The 26,628-nt window shown below is 35.1% G+C and overlaps 1 protein-coding gene across 5 annotated transcripts in view; it reads right to left on the reverse strand.

Moving 5' to 3' along the window:
- Nucleotides 1-26,628, reverse strand: part of Cul3 (cullin 3) — a 75,768-nt gene that overhangs the window by 39,503 nt on the left and 9,637 nt on the right. Inside the window, exons 2-3 of one of the 5 annotated variants that reach the window (NM_001313728.1) lie at nucleotides 18,434-18,631; nucleotides 17,360-17,487 (exon numbers count right to left, since the gene is read on the reverse strand). In NM_001313728.1, coding sequence (NP_001300657.1) covers nucleotides 17,360-17,470 — 111 coding nt within the window. In that variant the 5' untranslated portion in view covers nucleotides 17,471-17,487; nucleotides 18,434-18,631. Of the gene's footprint in view, nucleotides 1-4,091; nucleotides 4,161-17,359; nucleotides 17,512-18,433; nucleotides 18,632-26,628 lie in introns of those variants that run through there. The other 4 variants (XM_030254438.1, NM_016716.5, XM_006496498.4 and 1 more) reach the window with 4 other exon arrangements.

Consider the following 26,628-nt stretch of genomic DNA (forward strand, 5'->3'; position numbering starts at 1 on the left):
ATTTCAAAATACCCAGTGGCTTAACATAAAATAAAATCCTAAATCCTTACAACAAAAAGGATTTATTCTTAGTCCCAGACTATCATGCTCATGAAATTTCCTAGTACTTTTGCCCAGATACAAAACTCAAGATCAGTGATATGGAATCAAACTGCCTGAGTGCTGCCAATGTGAGGCCACTGATGAGCTCCGTAACGCTGGAAAAACTATTCTACCTATGGACCTTGGTTTTTTGACATATAAAATAGTATCCTTAAGGACTGAAATGAGAACAATATACTAAGCTCTCCAAGGACAAAAAAATGTAAACCTCTAGGAACAACCATGCTTGGCCACTGTCACTCAAATCATGGGGCCTTCCTTCACTTTCTTCTAATCAAATTTCACCCCCAGTCTTTCCTAACCTCTCCCTCCCTCCCTCTCCACCTATACTATTACATTATAATCTCTCTACAGATACTGTTTCTACTCTCTCTATACACTCTTTAAATATACATTCTATTTCTATCTCTCTACTTCTTTATTCTCTGTTTCACCTTTGTTCCAACTTCTCACTGCTACCTGTCCACATTACCTATCTATTTATTGCTTCTTCCACTAAAATCTAAATGCCTCCATGGTGGCAGAATGCCTCTCTTTTTAGCATTCTTCCTCTACAAATAATACATACAGCGCTTGGTATATAGAAGATCGTGTCAACTATCAGTCACTTTAACAAGCTAAGCACTCAGGAGGCAGAGGCAGGCAGATTTCTGAGTTCGAGGCCAGCCTGGTCTACAAAGTGAGTTCCAGGACAGCTAGGGCTACACAGAGAAGCCCTGTCTGGGGGGGCGGGAAGGGGGGATTCATGAAGTTCCCTCATATCTGAAATGTCTTCTTAGTCTAATCATAAATTTTCCCTTTCCTAATCTACAAGCTTGCTATCACCTCCTCTAGCTAAAGTTGCCCCTGTGCTATCAGCTCAATGAAAACACCTGTGCAGAAGACAGATTTCTTCTATGCTTATAACTTTAGGATGAAGAAGTAACATAGTTGTATCCCAAGTTTGTATAATTCTTTGAAATTACACTGTTGGACCTTCTGATCTATGAGTCCCACATTCACAGATTCAAGTAACAATGAATCAAAAATATTTGGAAGAAAATGCCTGTGTTCTACTGAAACCGTACACACCTCTCGTGCTTGTCATTATTCCCCAAACAACACAGCCTTTTGGAACATCTGTACTGTATTCGCTATATTTGTAACTTAGAAATGAGTTCAAGTATAGAGGAAAAATGGGTTAGATGGTATGTGCACGCAGATTTCACAACCAGGGAGCCAACCAACTACACAGTTTGGTTGCTATGTGGATGAGGAAGCAACCCAAGAGGACAAGAACTTGAGTATTATGCTGCCAGCCTCTACAAATATTTAATTCCAACGTCTTCCACGGACCAACACAACTCTCATTAAGTCTAGCCTAAACCGGTTTGAAACACCAAACATTTGTTAAACCTTGTCAGGTTACGGAGGATCTCAAGCTATGGTGCATTTTTGAAACCCATGAATTAATGAATTCAGATATACATATCTATAAATCTGAGTTGTAAGCACATGTAAATAAAATGCTATTCCACAGTAGATCAATTAAGTGGGTAGAAGCAAAGATTAAACATACTGAATGCCCTCAACATACAACAGACTAAGTTAAAACCAGGAAAATTATGTCTAATTTATTTTTTACTTTTGAAAAAATGCTGCAACATATATTTAGTGGGTCTGTGCGCAGGCATGGATGTGCGTATGGGAGTATGAGTGTCCACGTGGAGGTCACAAAATAACCTGTTAAAGTTTGTTCTCTATATCCCATTAAGTCCTGGGGATTTAACTTAGATCAACAGACTTGACAAGAAGTGCTATACTATTTTTTTTTCCTTAAATGCTGGAGAAAGGTAGCTATTAGATTTTAATAATGGGATCATATATATAACCTACCCAATGTACAGTATGAAAACTACTAGGCTATCACATAAACCCAGAAATTGGCCTATTTTAGTTTAGTTTTTTCTTTAAAATTGAGCACCTTATTTAAAGTATTGCCCCTAGATTTGCTCCATGAGTACATTGTTATCAGAAAAGGACAAAAATATGTTAGTTGATAGAGCTATGATAATGAAATACTTTCACATAACAGGGACAAATCTGTTAAAGTGTGTATTGATGAGTAAATATATAATCTATATGAATCTATATTAAGTCTAGATAGAGCTTGTTAAGATGCAATGGTGAACACACACATATACACACACAAAAGAGCAGCATCTTGAAACAGTCTTCAAACTTCTTATACCGCACGGGTCCACTAAAGACCCAAGCACTGAGAGAAGATAGATGATCCTGAGTTCCAAAGATAGCTTTAGATTACATAGCAAGATCCCTACCACTACCAAACCAAAACTCTACAGACCACTAGTAAGAACTGTTCCATTTTCCTTGAGACAGGATGCTAACTCACTCTGTGGCTGACGGATGACCTTAGAATCTTGATCCTCTTGACTCTGCAATCTACATATGAAAATCACGTATTCCAAATACCAAAAACATCTAGCCAACTATATTGAGTTTAATATAAACTCTATTGGAAACACATTTTCTTCCTACTTTTCTTTCTCTTATTTTTGTTTATTTGAGACAGAATTTCTTTGTATAGCTCTGGCTTTCCTGGAACTAGCTTTGCAGGCCAGCCTGACCTCAAACTTATAGATCAGCCTGACCTCAAACTTATAGATCCAACCTGCTTCTGCCTCCTGAGTGCGGGGGTTAAATGCATGAGCCACAATCTAACTGGGTATACATTTCAAATCAGAAAATTATTCATAAATGTACCTGACATATTTGTCCAATGAATGAAAAACTGACCAATCTAATAAGTTAGTATTATGAAATGTTCTCTAAAATGTACTGACTTATACACTTGAAAATATATCAGCAAGTATTTCATGTAATATAATGTTTACACTTTTTATCAGTGTAGTCGTTTGATTGAGATGTCCTCCATAATTCTTGGACATTAGAATACTTAGTCACTTATTAATGACTGTAAGATTAGGAAGTGTATCCCTGCTGGAGCGAGAGTATGCTGCTGGAACCCACTTTGAGGATTCAAAAGCCATGTGCTGTTTTTAGTGAGCTCTACCAAAACTTCCTGTTTGGGGTGTGAGATATGAGCTCCCAGTTATTCTGGCCTTCGTGACTGCTGTATGTCTGTTGCCATGCTGCCCCATTATTATCAATCCTAAACCCCTGAAACTGTAAGCCCCAAATAAACTCTTCCCTTTATATGTTGCTTCAGTTATGGTATTTTATTACAGTAACAAAAAAGTAACGATGACAACAGGCTCTGGGCAAAATTAAAGATATCAACCAGCACAGGCATCACAAATAATTACGCTACTTGCATCATTTTTCAAAGAATGAGACTGACAATCAGTTATAGCGAGCTTTTACTAGGCAGAGAATATCTGACTAAAAGCTGTTTTATGACTGTTATTGGTTAAAGACCTGCTGGGATACAAACCCAAGTTTTCTGCAGGAACAGCAAGTGTTCTTAACTCCTGACCTTTCTCCTGAGCCCCATGATTATTCTTTTTTTAACAATTGGGCACATATACAAAACCTAACAAAAATGAAGGATCTTAGAAACAGCTGTTATTCTGCTTATATTTATTCCAGACTATACTGTAAGAAAATCCTTTAACAATTTCCTACAGAATTTTTCTACCCTTAATAAGTGAAGATATTTATTCAAACAGAATTCAAAGTAAAAATAAGATAAAGTTCAACTTTAATAAAAATTAACATCCTTTTTAAGGAAAGTAAGTTGACATACAAACTAAAATGTACATTAAGTTAGTGACTTGTTTTCAAAATTAACACAAAAATTGGGACTAGCAGAACAGCAAGTACCTGCGTAGTTAAAACTACTGTTAATCTATTAATATCATCATTACTTTTTCCCACCAGCAAGGCAAGTGATCAGAACCTGCTGTAGAGGCAGTACTAGAATATAGGGGCTGCTACTATACACCAAATACTGAAAGAAAACTTACATTAAATTCATCCAGGTGAAGAGTTGACATTTGAGGAGCAACACAAGAAGAAACACGAAGAAGTTAACCACGTCAGAAGTTAAGAGTAAGATGGGACCAACTGTGATGAGAAGGAAAACAAGCAGTGGAGAACTAATGGCTGGGTGTGGTACTTGGCCTTGCAAAAGAATTCTTATTCTCACAATACAGTGGATCAGTCTACAGAAAATTAAAACCACTTAAAAACTTTTGAAAAATTATAATCAAGTGAATGAGAAGACCAGAACTGGGTACGAAGACCTATCTCATAAAAGACTATAATTGAAAGCATACAAGGGACTTTTAAAACTTAACAAAATACTATATAACCCTATTTTTAAAATGGGCAACAAAAGGTACTTAACTAAAGATAATCTGGCAGCAAATAACTGATTGAAAAAATATTCAACACCATACCACAAGGGATAATATGGCAGTGATCACACATGCCTATTTGATGGCTAAAGTAAAACAGTCAAAACCTAACGGTGGTAAATACATGTAACAGGAAGCCTCTTACTCACTGTTGACAGGAATGCAAGGAAGCAAACAAAAGTCTTGTTCCCTTCAATACAAAAATCAACAGACTGTGGCACACATGCAAACAGTGAAATCACTACTAAGCACTAAAAGGAAATATGGAACCAGGATGTGAAGAAGAAACTTAAATGCATCAGTCAAGCAAACTACATGCTGCGTGAGTACAATTACATGATATTCTAGGAAAGGCAAAACTAGGAAATCAGTAAAATACTGGATTGTCAGTGCAGAATGATGGGGGGAGGGGGGCTGGTCAAATAATTCAGCAGAATGAAATAGTTACATACATCCCCAAATTTATACCTTTAAATCCACAGCTTCAGTTCACACTAAGGCTTATGTTAGCTATGGGCTCTGCATGGTAATGAGGCATCAGTATTGGTTAACAAAAAAGATGTAGCACTCTATAAAAGAATGTTGGTTGAGGCAGATGCAGTGAGACCCAGTGCATGAGAAATTGCTGTATCTTCCTTTCAATTTTGCTAAAATCTAAAATGTCTCTGGAAAACAAATGATATTTAAACAAATTCTGGGGCTCTCCCAAATCCAAAGGCAGACAGTACACAAAAGTAAAGTGCTACCTAGGCAACTTTGGTCCAGGTGCAGAAGACCACCACCGGCTTAAAGAAGTAGGCCAGCCTTGCTAGCTTTTGAACTACTTCAACACCACTGTTATACTGTTGTAACAGTATTTACACAATTCTGGCTCCTGATAATAATATTGGTTGTATTTGGAAAGCATCATGGAAAAGGGTTATATTATAATGAAAATATATCATGTGAGTTAAATTTTAACTGTCACCCTGACTTATAAACCATGGCTTTTTAAAAAAAATAAATAAATAAACCGGACTCCATCAGAAAAGTTTTGTTTTACAGATGCTGTTAAAATGAGAAAAGTAAAGCCAGAGTCTATGAGGAAAAAAAAACTAAATACATAAATCAGACATACAACTCAATAAAGAAGTCAAAGGACTCTTTAAAGTCTTGAACAGACACTTCATGAAAGAGGAAAAGCAGAAGGCAATTTTTCAAGAAGAAACTATTAACCATGCTAGAATTCTAAAGTAATCTGACAGTATCAAGTGCTGACAAAGAGAAGGACCAAATGAAAGCAAATTAGTACAGCCATATATGGAGCTAGGCATTTTTATGAAGTTACATACATACACACTTATCATATGCCCTAGCAATCTCATTCTAAGTATTTATCCCAGAGGAATTAAAATTTATCCACATAAAGTTTGCACACATATTTATAAGCATTATTAAAATCTCAAAAACTGTATACAAGAATCATCTTTCACTAAACACAGGTAGCTGGATGAACAAATGGTAATACTCTGAGACAACAGAGTATGAGTTAGTCATTAACAAAAGGAACCAACTGAATTGGTAGAAATAATTATGCTCAAAGAAGCTGGTCGTAAATTGTGGTGTCAGTCACAAAACATCCTTCCAAATCAAGATTATAGAGAAAAGAGAACTGGTCAGTAGTTACAGAGATGAGAAGACAAGGAGTACATAGCTATGAAGGAGTATTCAGAGTTTTGTGGGGGTAAAGGAGCTGTTCCACATTGAAGGTAGTGGCAGCTGCATCAATCTATATACATGCTAAAACTCATAAAGAACTATACATGAAAATAAAAGCCAATTTGTATATATTCATTAAAAAATTGGTAATAAAATTTTCAAGTTGGACCTTGTCAAAAACTACAGTTAAACAAGCATTGTAAAATGTAAATGTAAAAAATGTAAAATGCTGGAATTATTACATAACTTTAACATATTAAACTAATAGTGTAACAAACTAGGTTTGTATACTATTTATTTACGTGAATACAGCTTTTTCTTACATTTTTAAAAATTTGAACTTGAGCGAAGATTAAAGTAGAATTATTGAATCAAAAGGAAATCTTTTATTTTTCAGTAATAAAACTAAGTTCAAGCTATAATACATATATTCTTAAGTCAATGAAGCTCCTGGCACTCAGAAGAATGGGACCTGACAGGACAGGAGACAGAATATCCAATTCTCGGTTCTTGAATCTCTATATCCAAGAGTTCCTGTAGATGGACAAGTCGGCTAATATTAGGCCACAAGAAGATTATCTGCCAGAATATTCCACTCTCCAATACACAAATTTAGCCCTTAATAAAACTCTCACCTTTTAAAATTTAATGGCCAAGGTTAAAAACCCCAAAAAACAAATTTTAATCAAATGCCTAGAAAAAACAGAAATCACCTAAAACAAGATAAGTACAAAATTCTAATGTTTACCAAAACTGTAACAAAGCCATATAATTAGTAACAAAGTAGTAGTAAAGTTGAGGACTTCCTTTAATACTCAAAATACAAAGCAATATTTAGTTCAAAAATAAGACAAATCTCTTTATTTCATTCACTGGAAAACATAAACATGTCATTAAAATGGGGTGTGAATTATGTGGAATACATACTAATTGTGCCAATATTAAAAAGTACAACAAAGGCATACCTCTGGGCATACTGTCCTAGAAATCTGTGGTATTTTATTCGTCACTAAGAAGCCAAAATAACCAAAATCATCATTTTCAGACAACTCTGTAAGGGGTCTCTGACCAAGTCACTTACTTGGTCTCATCTGCAGCCCATTTCTTACATAAAGTATGACTGTGATTAATCACATCTGTGATTTCCTATCATGCCTGAAGTGCCTTACTAATTAGATACAAATTTTATTATTTGTGTTTAAAGGCGATTTTCTAGGATTATGAAATAAGTTACTAGATGTCTGCTAAATAACACTATGACTCTTAACATTTACATGACCTACAAAAAAATCCACCTGTTTCTACTTATAAACGTGACTCCTGTATTAACTGTATGTGCTTAGTAAGGTCCTTGCTAACTTTACACATTTTTCAAAGGAATACTATTAAACAACATACAGTTATATTTCATATTCATACATTATGAATAATGTCAGCACTTAATACTACACCCTTCCCTCTAAAACAGAAATAGTAGCAGTTAATACACAATGCTAAAACTCCAATTCTATTTTTAACATGAATTTGGTGAATAGATGTTGCCATTATCCACTTACATTCTTTAGAGTCTGTTATCTCAAACCAAACATCCAGGCTAAGAAAATAAAATTTATATTGTATAGCTTTTTCAACTTTCCAAAAATCCATAAATGAGATTTCTGAATGTCTGTCATTATTAGCTAGGTTGACCATATCATTCTAATTACTTTTCATTAACTGTTAAGAATAAAGGTAGGGATTAAAAATATCATCTCAAAACACTACTATATTCAAGAAATTTTTCTTCTGATTGATGCCCCATTTTTCTAGAAGTAATTTACTAATATATAGTTGTTAATATAGCTTTAAGAGTTCACAAAGATCACACAAACTCTGAATCAAATCAAATATTCCACCACCAGTCTTTCTTTTAAATGCTAAAAGCTTACAAAGAAATGAAGCCATAATATCAGATAACAGCTACCATTCAAAAGAATATACAAAAACCCTTTCTTGTACTGACAGACTTATAGCATCAGGCAAAGGAAGGTGCTATAGCAACATACATGCTATAGTACAATGTAAGATGCCTTAAATCGCTTTCATATAGTAAAGATATATATATACGTTAGGGCAAAATGAAAAGCATGTATAACTTGGTACTTCTTTATAAGTATTCTTTTTGAGAAATAAGTATTTATTTTGTGTGCATGGAAGGTCAGAGAACAACTTGCCAGAACCAGATCTCCTTTCATCAGGTGAATCTCAGGGACTGGATTCAGGCTGTCAGGCTTGGCAGTAAGTGCCTTTCCTGGAAAAGGCTTCTTGTCCAGCCTAAGAAGCAGTCATTTTAATTTTCCAAATTTTGTATGCATAAGGGTTTTTTTTTTTGGTTTTTTGGTTTGTTTGTTTTTGCCTGCATATATGTGTTTGTATCACAGTGCATGCAGAAGCTAAAACAGAGTGTCTGCCGTTCTGAGCCACCATATGGGTGCTGGAAATCAAATGAGGTCCCTTAGAAGATCAACGAGTCCGCCTATATACTTGAAGTTCTAGCCAGAGCAATACGACAACTAAAGAAGATCAACAGGATACAAATTGGAAAGAGGCCAATATATTGCTATCCACAGATGATATGATAGTATATACATAAGTGACCCCCCCCCCAAAATTCTACCAGAAAATTCCTACAACTGATAAACACTTTCAGCAAAGTGGCTGGGTACAAATTAAAAAAATATCAGTAGCCCTCTATGCAAATGATAAAAGAGCCGAGAAAGAAATTAGCCCTTCACAATAGTCACAAATAATATAAAAAATATTTTGGTGTAACTATAACCAAGCAAGTGAAAGACCTGTATGATAAGAATCTCAAGTCTGAAGAAAGAAATTAAGGAAGCTATCAGAAGATGGAAAGATCTCCCACACTCCTAGAGATAGGTGTAGGATCAATATAGTAAAATGGACATAGTACCAAAAGCAATCTACAAATTCAATGCAATTCCCATAAAAACTCCAGCAATACAGATCTGAAAGAGCAATTCTCAACTTCACATGTAAAACCAAAACCTATGACTGCTAAAACAATCTTGTACAATAAAAGAACTTCTGGATGTATCGCTATCCCTAATTTCAAACTGTACTAAGAGCAATAGTAATAAAAACCACATGGTACTGGCATAAAAACAGACAGGTTGATCGATGGAATCCAGTTCAAAGACCCAGAAATAAAGCCACACACCTACAGACACTTGATTTTTGACAAAGAAGTTAAAACCATACAATGAAAAAGAGAAAGCATCTTCTGTATCCATTCCTCTGTTGAGGGACATCTGGGTTCTTTCCAGCTTCTGTTATAAATAAAGCTGCTATGAACATAGTGGAGAACTTCTTCAACAAAAGGTTGTTAACTGGATATCTACATGTAGAAGAATCCAAATAGATCCATATTGATCACCCTGTACAAAACAAGTCCAAGTAGAACAAAGACCTCAACATAAAACCAGATATACTAAATAGATGAGAAAGTGGAGAATAGCCTTTAATGCATTGGTACAGGAGATAACTTCCTGAATAGAACAGCCATAGGTCAGGTACTAAGATCAATAATAAATGAGACCACATAAAACTGAAAGGCAAAGGACACCATCAATAGAACAAATGAGCAAACTACAGAATGGGAAAAAAATCTTCACCAATCCTACAGAGGAATCTATAATGGTCAAGTGGAACTTTAATATCCAAAGACCTTTGTCATCAGAGAAATAAAAGCAAATAAAAAAAAAAAGGCTCTGAGATTCCATCTTACACCTCTCTGAATGGGTATGATCAAAAGATCTAGTGACAGTCAACACTGGCCAGGATGTAGAGCAAGGGGAACACTCCTCCACTGCTGATGGTAGTGCAACTTTGTACAGTTACTTTGGAAATCAATTTGGCGCTTTCCCTGTAAATTGGTCACAGTTCTACCCCAAGACCCAGCTACATCACTCCTGGGCATATTCTCATAAGATACTCCACCATAGCACAAAGACACTCACTCAACTATGTCCATAGCAGCTTTATTCATAATAGCTGAAAAGTCACCAAGATGTCTACTGAAGAGTAGATAAAGAAAAAGTGGTACATTTATTTACACAATGATATACTACTTGGCTATTTAAAAACGAGGACATCGTGAAATTTGTAGGCAAATTGATCCTGCAAAGAAGGACAAGCATGATATGTACTTACTTAGAGAGGATATTAGCCAGAAAGTACATGATAACTATGACCCAAAGAAGTAACAGAAAGGGCCCAAGGCCGGATGATTGAATCTCAGTCAGAAGGGACCTGGGTGGGAGAGGGTGTGATGAGGGGAACAGGGATGAGTATCAGCTCTGCAGAACAGGGGTGGGGAGGACTGGGAAAGAGAACAAAAATAGGTGGTGGTGGTGGTGGGGGTGGCTTCTCTGGTACTAGTTAGAGACCTGATAGGGGAGACTCCTGGGAGTCTATGGGAGTTACCCTAACTAAGACCCCTAAACAGCTGGGGATATGGAGACTTAAGTGGCTACCACCTCCTGTAGCCAGGTAGGACTTCCCATGGAGGGAGGGGACATCAACACACCCACAAAACCTTTGACCCAAAACATTCTATCAAGGGATTTTTACTTCCTAGCCGGCAGCCTTTTCTCTGATTCCTATTATCACCTTAAACAACTCTAATATCCAACAAAACAGGGTGTTTCTCCACAAAAGCTTTAAGTTTAAAGTATAAGATGGTACAAAAGTCAATGAAGCACAGAATAGGATTGACATCTGTTGTGCTAAATCTCCAACCCAAATCTGCCCCAGCAATGAAAACACAACTCAACTAATAAGAATAAAAGCCGTGCACCTAGATCGGGCAGATCTACCACTACATCTTCCATGTCTATGAGACCCCTTATAACTTGCAGTTTCTCTGCTTTTCTTCTTCCTCCTCCTCTGAGTCCTCTCTCTCCCATTTTCTCCTCTCTCCCAATCTTCCACTCCATCTTCCTTTATCTGTCCAATCATCAGCTCTCCTTTATTTTATGAATTAAGGTGGGAAGAAGGTTTACAGGAAATCACCTGAATGCTGACTCATTCCTTGTTCACAAGGCCTCAAAGGAGAATAGAATTAACTTCAAATACAATTAGCCCCGGGGGATCCGCAACAGGCATTAAGCATTTTACACTGTCAGGTCCATTTGCAGCCACCTTCTTTTAAATTTTTAAAAATAATGGCTCCTTCCAGGAATGCTTAAGATCCAAAGCTCTTAAAGTATTTCTGAAAGTCTAACACACGTGCCAACCTCTTTGCTACAGATGCCTCTGAAAAACTTTTCTACTCCAGCCACCTACACATTGAGCAAATGCATACCTGACTTCTTTCTTATGTAGTATTTACCTTGGAACTATTGTCTTTGTCATGATAAATCTTTATTGAAATTAGACAATCTCTCTACATTGCTTACATTTGCCTAAGAACAAGAGGAGGACTAAAAAAGTTTTAATATAAAAGTTAAGTCTTCTCAACTAGCTGGCCTACAAGCTTTTAAGTTATCAACTTCATTTCTACAACTAGTACCCTCCTCACACAAACATTCCCTAAATCATCTATATATAGATACAACATTTAATACAATAATTCTCCTCACCTAAAATATGGGAGAAAAAGAAAATATCAAGACTCTCAGAAACTGGTTTACAGGAACAATTTTCTACCAAAGAGAGTAACTTAAAAAAAGAAAAGAAAAAAAGAAAGGAAGCAAGTTATTTGTTCTACAAATAAGACTTTGCATTTGCAAATCAATTCAAAATAGAAAGTCGTCTAAAATTTTAAACTCTGGCCTCTTCCTGATTCCAATTTCGCCTTTGATAAACTAGTAAAGTCAGAATTATAACCCACAGATCCAAGTATGTCAATCTAAAACTTGTAATGCACACAAAGGCCATGACAAAAAAAAAAAAAATCAGAAAGCTAGTTTCTTCTTGGACTTAATGAAGAAGGTTTTACTTTACACACATTTATGCTTCAGATTGTGAGTAGTAAGCATCAGAAACTGTGTTTCCAAATCTAAATATGCCAACTGTGGTGGCTCACGCCCATCATCCTAACTCAGGAGGTTTAGGATAGCCAGTCTGAGGTAAACCTGGATTATACAGATAGATTCTATCTCAAAACAAAGAAACAATCTGACATGACGACGCAGGCCTTTAATCCCAGCAGTGGGCAGAGGCAAAGGCAGAAATGGAGCAAGAGGGCTGGTGAGATGGCTCAGTGGGTAAGAGCACCCGACTGCTCTTCCGAAGGTCCGGAGTTCAAATCCCAGCAACCACATGGTGGCTCACAACCATCTGTAACAAGATCTGACTCCCTCTTCTGGCGTGTCTGCAGACAACTACAGTGTACTTACATATAATAAATAAATAAATCTTTAAAAAATAAAATAAAAAAAAAAAAAAAAGAAATGGAGCAAGAAACTAGTGGGTAACCTGTGGGTTTAAGGACAGTCTATTCTACACATTGAATTCTCTAAGCCAGCCAGGGTTATATACTCAAACGCTGTCTCAATAAATAAATGCATAAATATTAAAAAGGTAAAATTTTTAAAAGAAAATCACTGAAACAAGGCAAAGTAACAACAATTTTATCATACACTCCTTATTTAAGATTAAGAAAGTATACATTCTAACCTCAACTTCATTTTAGAAAGTCCAGAAAAGTCTAATAAGTTTTTCAAGATCACTAGAAACAAAATTAGCCTATTAACCTTGTAGGTTCAATTCTCATTTCTACTTAGTACTTTCCCCACTGTAGCTACATCTAAGTTACTTATTAAATAAATGCTCAGCAGAAGGCAGAAGAATAATTTCCTTACTACAGGGCAACCCTAGAGACTTGCCAGGTACATTTAGCATCCCAAATTGGAAGCGTCTAAGGAATAAGGAAATTCATCCTTACCATATCTACAACGGACAAGAAAAACGATCACTATTTAAAAGCAAAGCTGCCTTTCAACATTTCTAAATTCCTTACACATCAACCATCAGGAGGTAACATTAAACATGTAAGACCCCACGCAACTTCTGTGCTCTATAGTAATATACTGGAGTATATTACTACCATCACTGGTATATACCATCCGCTTCGGAATTATTTCTTCCTAGTCTTCTTCAACTCTCAAGCCCTCTTAATTCCCCAAGTAACAGCACAAGTAGGATTTTAATACCCTATATAACAGCATGCCACCATCTTGTTTAGCCGCTGTTGGCTTTCTAACATGCATAGAGTTAAGAACCAAGACATCCTGCCACAGCTTCAAGGTCTGGCATGATGGGTTTCTAACTCTCACTTCAAGTTCATCTTGTCCTGTTCCCTACACCTATCAATGCTTACACAAAATTTTCAGAGCAGATTTCCTAAGAGTGAACACTCTAGTAATTGGTAAAGGATGTCCTGGTTTTAAAATCAAGTTTCACTGGAATCCCACCTTAAGTATTCACTTACATATGGCATACTGCTGCTCTCTGTGCCTCAGGAGAAAAACTAAGGAGTGTGACAGAGACAGGTGCAGAAAAGCAAAAATACTATCTGGCTCTTTACAAAAAACATATATAGTAATTCTCTTGGTCTAGTATTCTTTAACCATGCCTCGGGACTGCTCATCTTTAAGTCCCATTTTAAACATCACCACTTCTTTAAATGGCCCTAATGGACCATGCAATTACTCTCAGTATTTTTCCTCATGCTTTTACTGCTTTTTAAAATTAAGCATGCTTATTCTGTGGGTAGAAATAAAACATGTTCTGTTTATATATTCCTTACATCCAACTCAGAGTCTGGCAATTAAGAAATACCCAGTATGCTGAATTCTGTAATGACAAAGCTACAAGGATACTTCTGAGGCACTCACAAACTAGTATGTAAAACTCCTTAAATACAGAAAACATCAGGAATACTTTTTAGCTGTATTGTCATTCCTTAGGAAAGGAGAGAATATATCTGTGAGAAACTGATGTTTTCATGCTTACTAAAATACGGTATTTTTCTTATGGGAAGACACAAAGACTAATATCCCATGTTCTGCTTTGTGTGAATTTCTTTGGGGCTCAGGTTCCTAGCAGGGAATATTCTAGAGATAGAATACACAACCAGTGCTAGACTAGAGATAGTACTTGGATTATTTGCGCCTTTTTTTCTATTTTGGAAACATTTCTTAAATTAATAATCAACTACTTTGGAAACATTTCTTAAATTAATAATCAACTACTTTAATAATTAAAATAGTAATTATAAATTATGTCATTGTAATATAGTTAACAATCAAATTAATAATAGTAGTAGTTCTATGTCTTCTCTACAACATCTTTTCACCTACCTCCATTATCTGTACTGTTCTAACAAAAACATATCAAAGTACTCATTACTTTCATCACAAAAAAGTCTAAGTACTAAAAACAACATAAAAACAGCCTGATGACTCAATGTAAAAATTCAATTTCCTTTCAAGTCTTAAAAGATAGGTCCTGGTTAGACAATGACAGTAATGTTTATCTATCCATCCCTTTACCTGCCTGCCTACCTACCTACCCCACCTCTTTACCTACCAATCTATTTATCTACCTTATTATGTTATTAAGATAGTTCAGGTAACTACAGACAAGAAAATGCAATGCAATACAATCTAGTAATATGGGTTCCATGCAGAATACACTTGTGTACATTATATCATACTTAGCATTGCCAAAATTTTTCTTCACTGAAGCAGTTGATACTTCCTACATCCTGAGACAAGCATTTTGAACTACTATATACTGACCTCACCTATCCAATAACAGTTCTCTGTTGGTAGTGGCCCATTCTATCTGTAGCTATTACTTTTTCTCTCCTAAGAATAAAAATGAATATAAATAGAAAAACAAAACTAAAAGAAAGCAAAGATTCTAGCAGACATTCAAACCTAATTTATCTGAAACACAGAACAGATGTGAGGAGTCAGTATACTTTCTCATTAGAAGGGGCTTGTTAAAGATGTGGAGAAAGAAAACATTTCAGATGGTAGGGATATACTATATATTATGTATAAGAAGAAAATCAGAATTTAGAGTACATATATTAAATTTTTAACTTTAAAATTTAGAATAATTAACTTAAACACACATCTCTCTGCAATGTGAAGTTGTAGCAGGGAAGAATCTATGTGCGAAACAGACAAACAGCCCTCCCTAGAAAACAAATCTATGGATGTCTTAGTCTTGGACTATATAATATCTAAAGATGTGAAGAGCTGTTGTTCAAGCCATCTGGGCTGTATGATATTTGTAATGGAAACCCAAGCTGAGACAACAGTTATGCAACTGCATTAAGCCTGCATTTTTCATGGCAGGATTATTCTTATGACGTATTCTTATGATTAAGTACATAGTAATAATCACATTTCAGAATCCAAAACTCATTCACTTATGCTCTGACTTCACACTCTCACCTCTTTTCTTCTTACTTTTCCCATGAGCAAGTTTTCATCAACACATGCCTGTAGACTTTTTTGAGTCTGTGTCCAAGTTATAAAGCATTGTTTAAAATAGCAATACTACAAATTACACCTTCTAACCAACTCCTACTAAAACCCTTCACTGATTCTTTAATCTTCAAAATGATCATGTCAAGTATCTTCTCTCATTTTCAATAGGCATTATTTAATTCTGACATTCAACTAACCTGAAAGCCCCACCAACTCCGGCTGAGCCTAACACATAGTAAATGCAAAGAGGAAAAGAAGAAAAAAGTTATAATCATTAATATCATTATTTCCTAACAAATATGAACATTATTTTCTTAATTTATCTCCATCATTCTTGATCCCACATCTAAGAACTCAAGTATTCCAATCCACCACCCTTTGGTAGCTTTAAGCAAAATATTCTACTCTTCTTATCTTTCCTCTTTTTGTAAAAGTCTATCCTCTTAATTTAGTTTTCCTTATTTCTAACAACGACCTGTAAGTTTCTTCAACATTCATCCCTTTACTCTAGTCATTTCATCCTCTGAAACATAATGCTCACTCCTCAGTACATAATACCCAGTACCAAGTCTCCAGGTATAGTTCTGAGTTTTAAAGTCTATCTACAAACATGTACTTGTATATGAAGATCTTATGGCTCACATGTAAAATGACTAAGGTATTTTCCAATGACAAAAATTGTCAATATAACCTAATGCAAAACTTACCCTGCTGCAAGTCACTTTATAGACTAATGTCATAGTACTCCTACTAGATAAACCACAATTTTCCAAGCAAACGAATTTTGCCTGTCTCATTTCTATTCACTTTTCTCATCTTTCCTTTTATTCAGATTTCAAGGTTTCTTCTGATTCTAATAAACACCATCTTGATTGTACATTTGAAACCTCATCCTCATAGCAGTAGTCTCTAAATATTTTTATATTGTCACACACGTGTACCTTTTAAGTCTTTCCACTTTTTAATTCAAATTCCTTAGTGATGTATTCAAATTTATTAAACTTTTCCTATGTTCTTTGCCATACATATAATTCTGTAATAATTATACTCCTCAGTCAGCATCCTCTTTTCCCCCTAAAAGTAACCAGTTGCTCTTTTAAAAAAACCATGTATGATCTGCTATACTAGAGTGCCTCCCAGTGCTTGGATGCAACCCTTAATCCTTTATATAAAGACTTGGTTAAATTTCCTTTCTCATGAAATCTTACAGAGCTCAGGTTAATTTTTCTTTCACATAATCCCTAAGCTATATTTGCATAGGGCTTCACACTATTACTCAAAAGTGTGTCATCTCTCACATCAAAGTAAAAACCACCCCAGGAAGGAATTGTATACACTACCTCTGTACACCTACTGTATTTTTTTTTTTAACTAAAAAGAAAGCACAGGTATCTAACAAAAACTTGACTGCACGATGAACATAATACTCTTAAAAGTCATGAAATACTAACCTACCTAGCTCATGTTATCTCTCCACTCCACCTTCCAGAGAAAGAAATTCTAGAAGACAGACGGGAACAGAAAACTGCTTGCAACCCTACAGTGGTGACTCAAAGGACCATCAATGAACACTGAAACCACCGCATGGAGGTTCTTGAGGACAGGACATTCATACAGTATCAATATCACTCAACAGATTACTTAGGATTACAAAGGGAAAAATGGTACCTTTACAGTGAAGAAATCTGGCGGACACCAAGTGATCAAAGTTAACATCACCAATAATGGGATAAACTGACAGCATGTGCCTCCTGATGTGATGCACTGAGGACACAACATCACTTAACGTATTATTCCTGCCAAAAATGCACAACCTGAAACTAGTCATGAGGAAACAATCAGACAAGCCAAAATCTGAGGGACAATCTATAAATCAACTGACCTACAACCTTCAAAAATGCCAATGTGCAGGTAGACCAAGTCTGAGGAACTTAGTATGTGTGATCCTAGATTGGATCATGGATCAGAAAAAAAAATTACTGTAGAGGACATCACTGCTACATAGAACAAGCCGTGAAATCTAACATGGCACTGTACTAATGCTAAATATCTAGTTTTCTTCATACCTCTTGTGGTTATGTAAGACAACTTCCTTATACATAGGAAACACGAAAGCTAATAATTTAGGGTAAATGGAATGGAACCTTATTCTCTAATTGTTCAATAACAATTACAATAAATAAAATACAGTAATAGACTGATTTGCAAAAAAAGTAGCAAAATGTATAGGTTAAAAATATGAGTTCATTTTACTATTCATAAAACATTTCTACCTTCCCTCCCCCAAAATATTCAAGAAATGAGTATCATGAAAAGTGTCAATGAATCTGTGATATGTCACATTGTATCTGACAATCTTAAAGCAATTTCATAATTGAAATTAGTTTTTTTGCAGTCTGTTCAATGAAAATACTTTATGTTAACCACTAAATTTATCTTTAAAGATTTTGTATTTACCACAAAACTTAGCTCAAATGAGTAGTCTATTTCAAGAGTTTGTAAAATGTTTGCTTCGTTAATTATGATTATATATTCAAAACAGACCACAAACTTCATCTCTTCTCAACTATTATAAAATTGTGATTTAGCGTATTATAGGTTCTCAGTAAGGTTTTACAATACAGTCACATGCTAAATATAGGCTTCATGTAGCCTTGAAAAGAATATCCTGGTCAAAATAAAACAGTAAAAGGATTCTCTACAGTCAAAATTGTATTAGCAACAGTCCTGTAAATTGGGTACCTTATTTATGAGATGTTCAGTAACAACTTCTCTTAGTCCAGTGTAGAGCTTTTCTCCATGTTTATGCAAAACCATTGTATATGCATTTCTATAGAGCTCCTCAAAACTAAGACCACTGTTATTCTTACGCTGGATTTCTTGAATTGCATTTTTCAGAAGGTCCCAAATGCTGTTTACATATTTTTCATCCATGGTCATCTGTAATATCCAAGAGAGAAAAGGGAGAACAAGTTGAAAATAATTTTGTATTTGTTCATATCATACATATCTTGACTATAACTATAAACCTAAAATGATTTACAGGGACATTAACAACTGTTTTATCTTAGTAAAATAAGGGCTACATCTGAAGTTGCTTGAGCTAATAGAAACATTCTTATTCAATCATTTATAACCTCCTCCATCCTTAAGTATACCAAAACGCTCTACTTTAAAATCACAATTTACTAGTGACTAGTATCCACTAGTCACTTAGTTCTTCTTTTCAAGGTACTGAAAAATACAAACAACCAGGAGACACTGTACAAACTAACCATATCCATCAACATTTTTGGTTATATGCCAATATTATCTGTTAATTCTTACACTCTAAGGACAGAACAGGAACCAGAAGTAAACAGCACAAAGAAACACAGGACATCAGGCCCCACCCCAGGCCTACAAAATCAATCTGCATTTTAACAGTAACTCTAGGTGAAAAGCAGAATGTAAGGTCACCTACTGCAGGGTCACTTTGTACACTATCACCTTTCTCATCATCACTGATTTTCCCTTTCTACTAAATCATTCCTACTTACATCCCAAATTATTAGGTTTGCATCTTTAAAACGTATTTTCACAATCCTTTTATTACAACTTAACTTCTTTCTATTTACAGCAAAATAATTAAATAGCAAGAGATTGAAACAGTCCCTTGTATTCATTGTCTCCGAGTTCCATTTTCCAATCGTTAATCCACCTCAATATAACATTCACACCTCTTAAGTCTCTGGAACAAAGTCATCAGTAACTTTTACATCCATAAATATAATGGTCAAAGTTCCACATGTCATTTTACTAGACACACAGCAGTATTTTGAAAGTGCTCACCAATTCTATTGCTTAAAACAAAAATTGAACTTGCCTTTCTTCCAAGCACTATAGCCACCCCACCCCGGCCCCTTTCACTGGTTCCTAATTGTTTGCTTCTGGTTCTTACTATCTTCAATCTTAAACTCACATTCTAGAGAGAGATTTCATTTATTTCTATAGCTTGAAGTCATCCCCAAACTTCCTACCTGGCCCTGTCTCTTGCACACTAATGATGGCTCCAGCTGCCTACTCTGTTTTCTACCTGAATACCTACTAAGCATCTCAAACTTCAAGGTTAAGACAAGTTCTAATCTTTTCCCCACATTCTACTTGTCCTGCCATCTCTTCCAATTGAACACATTTACTTTTTCCTTTCAGGTACTAAGGGCAAACATCCTATAATCATCTTTGGCTATTCCTTCACATTAATTCCAACGCCAAATACAAATCTTTTTCTATACCTTCAAAACACAAGCAGAACACAACCCTTTCACACTAGTTCCATTAACACACTCATGGTAAAACTATCTCTTAGATAGTTCTAACAGCTACTCCACAATTCTTGGCCTGCCTCCAGAAAGTGATCTCCTGAAAACAAATATCAAGTCATGTCATTCAACTGTTCACAGGCCTCAAATGACTTTTCATTTCCCCTAGAGTTACAGTCAAATGCTTAGAAGTTCTCCCACAGAGCCTTATCTGATTCACCTCCCACTTGTTCACTCTACTCTGTGCACAACTACATCCCAACTATTCTTTGGAAATAAACTTATGTTAGTTTTTATGCTTGCCTCCCTCTGGAATGTTTTACTCTCAGACATATCTGAATGTTTCAAACCTACTGACTGACAATAAACTATTAAATGGACATCTTATTTACAATAAATACATCTACCCACTACTAACCCTATTTGCCCCTATTATTTTTCTTTTTCTGATGTTTCTTCTCTAAGTCAAATGTTAGTTAGCTTCATAAAGGTAGAACTTTTAAAATAGTCCCTAAGTAATACCTGGTACATTAACAGGTATCTGTAGATTTTGACTGAGTGATCTTTCTGCTAATACTTGACCAGGAAACCCCTTTCTGTATTACAAAAATCTACTCAGTTCAGTATTTACATCCTGGGAGACACTAGTCAATCTATGCCATTCTGGCCTAACTGGGTAAGAATTACTCAGTCTAGAACTTTTTTCAAGTTATGTTTATGCATAAAAGTGTGAGGAAGGCCAGCACTCGGGAGACAGAGGCAGACAGATTTCTAAGTTCGAGGCCAGTCTGGTCTACAAAGTGAGTTCCAGGACAGCCAGGGCTATACAGAGAAACCCTGTCTCAAAAAAACAAAACAAAAAACAAAAACAACAACAAAAGTGTGAGGAAGGAAGTACAGAAAAAAAAAAAAAATCCTGTCACTTATCCTAGCTATAAAATAGCAGCTCAACTGAATCAAAAGGATCCTTACACAGATAATTCAATCTCAGTCTAAGAATTCTAACATTTTAGGGTAAGCGGCATACAAAATGCAATATGTTGATACAGTACTTTCTTCCATTCACCAAATCTTTCTCATAAGAAAATGATAGCTCAGATACAATGAGGTTTTACTCTCCTGATGCCTATCAATACTATAACAAAGACCTCTCATGACATTAATAAGCATACAAAGAGAATATAAAGAACAATTTTAACGAAAGAAAAAAAAATGAACTTATTAACTCCAGAAATACTTATACCACAAATGTCTGTAAGGGAATCTTTTCCGGCTCCTTACTATACAACATAAGCTAGACAAAAAACAGACATTTCTACACAAATAAATTACTAAAGAAACTCCTAATATCAAATTATTCTCTTACAATTATGACAAACTACTTTTAAAATTTATAAATTTAAGAGTTGTTTTACAATCCAAGGGCCAGAGGACAAGCATGTCACTGCTAATGATTACTAAGCTTAAAAAAAAAAAAAAGACAAAAATAAACACTAAGAAATTACATAGTTTACCTCAAATCACCAAACATTACGAAATCCAAAGCACTGGATTCACCTTACATTTCACATAGTAGAGTAAAACAGATAAGTCACTGATTATCTCAACAAACACAGTAAGCTACAGTAGTAAAGAATGCAAGTTGTTGTTAGAGTTGTTAGAGTGGTCTGTCTTGATGTGTATCGAGGCTTCCTCACTATCAAGCCACAGGGCCTTAGCTAAATCATTGAACTCCTTTAGATCTCGATTTCCTCATTTTAAAAATAGGTTTAATAATATCGCCTATCTCAGAGACTGTCATAAAAGTAAATGAGGATGTTTAACATGATTCGTTCTTGGGCACAGTATAATTCCTCACACTCAGAACAACAGAGGAGACTTAGCTGATAGAATCTCCTGAATGTGTTCAAACAAAATTTAGAAAGTACTTTTGAAGCTCTCTGTATATAAACAGGTAAATTCTGAAACAAAACTCTATATCTATGTAAAATGGCTATCAGTGTTAGGCAGCTTTATTTCAAAAGCATTATTTCTCGATACTTCCTTCTGTCAGTCCTAGCAATCATTTCAGTAATTTTCACCCCCACTCCTCTCTGGCTCTTTTCACTCCCTACAATGGTCCCTCTTAAGCACCTTTATTCATTATTATAAGGCTACAACTACTATCCACAAATAGGGTTCAGGTTGTAGATTGGTTGCAAGAAAATCTGAAGTTTCCAGATCTGTATACAATATTTTGCAAATGTAAGTTGTATCCGCTTCTTTTCTAGAGGGCAAGCACCTAATTTAACAGAATTCTCAATCTGGGTTTATTTTTGTCTCACTTGATTGTTAATATTTTTTACCCTAGTAAAGTCATAAAGATCCATGATTGCCTTATGCAGCTCCCAAATTCAGAGCGTCAGCTCAGATTTGTCCCAAAGCCTAAAACTGCTATTCTCAACTACCTGCTGCACATCTCTACCCAGCTCCAGCAACAGATCTAGCTAACCATTTGCACATCCAAGTATACTCACCACTACACACATGCTCAAAGTCTTCTCTATAGTATTACTTTATTTAATAATGGCCTTAGGTCACTATCAACCCTTCTATAGGGTAAGTGAGTAGAAGGAGCACCATAAAGGGGACACATCCTTCCAGAGTCTGTTAAGATTTCTTAGTATATTTGCAGTCACAGAACCTCCTCCAACCACCTCCTTGCCAGTGTTGATTTTGTTTGTTTTATACACACAAACACACACAAAGTACTATTCTGTTCCACTTCTTCCACTGAACCATGAGACTTGTGGTTTTCTTCAATGTCACTTCAGTGGTAATAAAGCAGTAATTGACAAATGAAGACTGTTTTAGCTAATATTACACTAATATATTTTGAAAATGTGAGCCAGTAATAGGCACAAGGATAATGGAAGAACAGTTAACATACTTATCTGCAGCATCTAATTTTTCAAATAGCAAATGTCTTTTTCAAGTAGAAATAAATCATAGTAAGGGACAAACAACAGACTCCAAAATCTATCTATCTTTATACTTAGTCATTTATCTTACCCATTAACAAAGACCCCAGAAATCTGCTTAATCATTGCTTTCATTATAAGTGTTAGCTGAGAAAAACTAGTGGACTAAATAAGCCATTCAGGAAAGGATCAACAAGCTAAAATTTTTCTTTCCCTAAGTAAACAAGTCTAAGAACAAGACAACAAACAAAACAGGCTGTCAGTATATATTCCTCCATGATTTGGTCCTGGCATTAAGCACAACACTGGCAAAATAATTTTTACCAATAAGCTTTGATCTTTCACTCAATATTCATTTCATTAACTTTAACCACAGGAATATTAGGCTATACTTTATATAAGAAAATTAAAAAAAACTTAAAGTTCTATCCTTTGTACATTAAAAAAAAAAAACCTTTAAAGTAGCAATCTAATTATTCTACCAGAATTTTAGCAGTCCCACTGATAACACTTATTTGCTTAAATTTGTTATAACTACAGATAAACTCAGGAGTTTTGACAACCAAAGCTTTTGAGGTGGAAAGTACATATATATGTATACACACACACACACACCACAAATTAATGTCTACTATATACGTATAAATACCCTCAGTGTCCTGCCAAGTTCACACTACAGAAAGTAAATTCCTTCAGCAGAAAAAGCTTGCTTTTATAGGAAAGATACATAATTATTCTTAGAATTTATAATTTCCTCATTAGGCAATAGCAATAAAAATGAATATTAACTTTAAAAAACTGTAATTGTTCATCTACACTTTCAAATGGCATAACCTTTAAAGGCTTGAGTTTGAAACCACGGCTGTTACATACACATCTTGACTGCACTGCAACTAGTCAAAGTTTAGGTAGAAGAATTACATCATGAAACAAGTTAATTAAGATAAAACTGTATTCTTTTGTATATGCTATGTACAAAGCACAACGAATTTCCAGTCTCTTGTGAATAATCTTCTACCAGAAATTTGGAACAGAGTGGGTAGAAAAGGATGAAAATTCGAATTCAGAATTACACAGCTAACACACACACACACACACACACACACACACACACACACACACTCGGAAAAATGAAAGCTTGCTTCACTAAGGCTTCCTTGGTATACTTTTCTGAGTAATCACTGGATTTTTACCAACTACAATGGAAACATTAGTTACTAATACATCTCTCACTTAGATTCTAAACACCTGAGACTAGTAAAGTGGTCTCTTTTCCCTTGTTACTGTGTGCCCCAAGACATACACACACACACACACACACACACACACACACACACACACACACACACACACGGCATGATGACTAGGTGACATTAGCTAATATTGATAAAGGATCTTACTTGTTGACAGGATTAGATGACATATGATATCAGCAATAACCTCATTTTTTTAATACTAATCCCATAAATGTTAACCAGTAAAAACACAGCCAAAGATCCAAGCTTTGAGGCAAACAGCACAGTGTAAAGGCATTGAGTAAACAAGTTATTAAATGTTTTAACTTTCCTTGTCTACCTGAGGTTAAGGTAAGTGAGATGGTGTACTGAATGACGGAGGATTAAGAACATTGATCAAAGTACACAGAACAGCAATTTGCTTGTTAATAAATGTAAAGCTGATTCTTCCTTTATTGAACTAGAGGATCACTGATGTTTGCTTCAATGCATTTTTAAAAAGTGGAGTCTATTTAGGAAGAAAAATATGCTATCAAGCAAAAAAAAAAAAAAAAAAAAAAAAAAAAAAGAAAGAAAGAAAGAAAGAAAGAAAAACAACAGAAACACCCAAATAACTTATGTTGTGAAAAAAAGGAAACTAGCAAAGCACAACATCATGAAACAATTCCATGAAAGCACAAAATAAGCTTATCTATATACAACTGTTCTCTAATATTAACTTACTGGACAGCTATATTTGTACTAAAAAGGTTGAATCAATAGCAATTATCCCCAGCGTTTCAATATTCCACATTGGTAGAATACTATTGAATGAACATCTTAAAAATTTGGAACTTATTTTTCAAACAGAAGATTAAGTTTTCAGATTAGTCTATCAAAACCCATTTGCTTATTAGTATTAATAATTCTATTTCAAATATATTCCGTGAATGATTTTTATATATGAGAAACATTTTACAATCCAATGTGACCATAACAAGAGGCAATCATTTAAGAATATTCATCCCTAGATTCTAATGAAGACTGGTTCCAAGAACCCTGGGGATACCAAATTTGAGAATGTTCAAGTCTCTTAACTACAATTGTGTATGTATATCCTCTCACAAACTTTTAAGTCATTTCTAGATTTCTCATAATAGTAATACAACATAAATCTTACATGAATAGTTGCTGCACTGCTTATGGACTACAAGTAAAGTTTGTTGAGATTTAAGAAGATGCCTTTCGTAAATAGACTGTCTATTTATTGAAACATAGAGTGGTGCTGTTTTGTTGATGCAGAAAAGATTGAATCTCGAATAGTTGTTAGAGAAAAATGAAGGCATAACTTAGATCCCTATTTCCAAAATCTAAAATTAGGTGTTTTAGTAACAATGACACTATCATTAAATTTCCCATTAGCTGAAATAACTAGTTTTTTTTTTTAATAAAGCAGCTTTTCCAAATAAAACCTTTATGCATAATCAAATTGTAGCTACACTGGAGAATCAATTACACATAAACCAAACAGAGAGAAAGGGAAAATAAATGCAGCAGTGTAATTTGACACTATTAACTTGGTCTTTGAATGGACTAACTGCAATCAATTATGGCAGTTCACGACCCACATACATTTATGCTACAGTATCTGTTTAGCCTTATCTAAAATGGTCAGTTCACCAAGCATGCCAGAACTCAGCTAATGTCTGTACTGCTTCATCCGAGAACTCCACCATCAGTGGAATATAGCATTCCATTTTTAAGAAAAATTGAATTCTGAAAGGCTAGTCTATGAGACAAAATGTTTCACAAACTCCAAGAGCAAACAAGCATTACTGCCTAGATTTACATATAAAGAAACTACCATTCAGTGTAATTTCAGTGTATTTAAGAGCTAGAATGTACCATACAATGAGTTAGTATGGCTACACACTCACTTCAGTCTGTTAGTTGCTCTTCCATAATTCAAATAAGATGCAAATTCCTAGGTGAAACCATCTTATCTAGTTCTCAATTTTCCTCATTTGTTAAATTGATAACCAATTTTCTTTAAAGTCCTTGATATGGTTTGAAAACTTGTGTCTGCTCCAAAGATTTTTTAACTATTAAGATACTGATAATAAAACTGAGGATGTAGGTTATATGGGTAGAATTAAGTAACCGTATAAAAGGACTTGATGAAGGGAGTTAACCCCTTGGCCTTCTGCTTTCTGCCAAAGAGGAAAGAACATTCCTCGCTTCTGAAGTGTGTGGCCTCAAAGTGTCACTCGGGAACAATGAACAGCCTGTACCAACTCATGAAACCATGAAAGGTATGAAAACCATGATCATGGACTTTCCAGTCCCCAGGAATATGAGAAAATATGTATTTGTTCTTCCTAAGTTGTCCAGTTTATGGAATACTGTTACAGTTTCTAAGACAGTCCTACATAGCTTTTTAAAATTAGGAACTAGGAAGATGG

Source organism: Mus musculus, chromosome 1 (genome assembly GCF_000001635.26).
Source record: "Mus musculus strain C57BL/6J chromosome 1, GRCm38.p6 C57BL/6J".
NCBI lineage: Eukaryota > Metazoa > Chordata > Mammalia > Rodentia > Muridae > Mus > Mus musculus.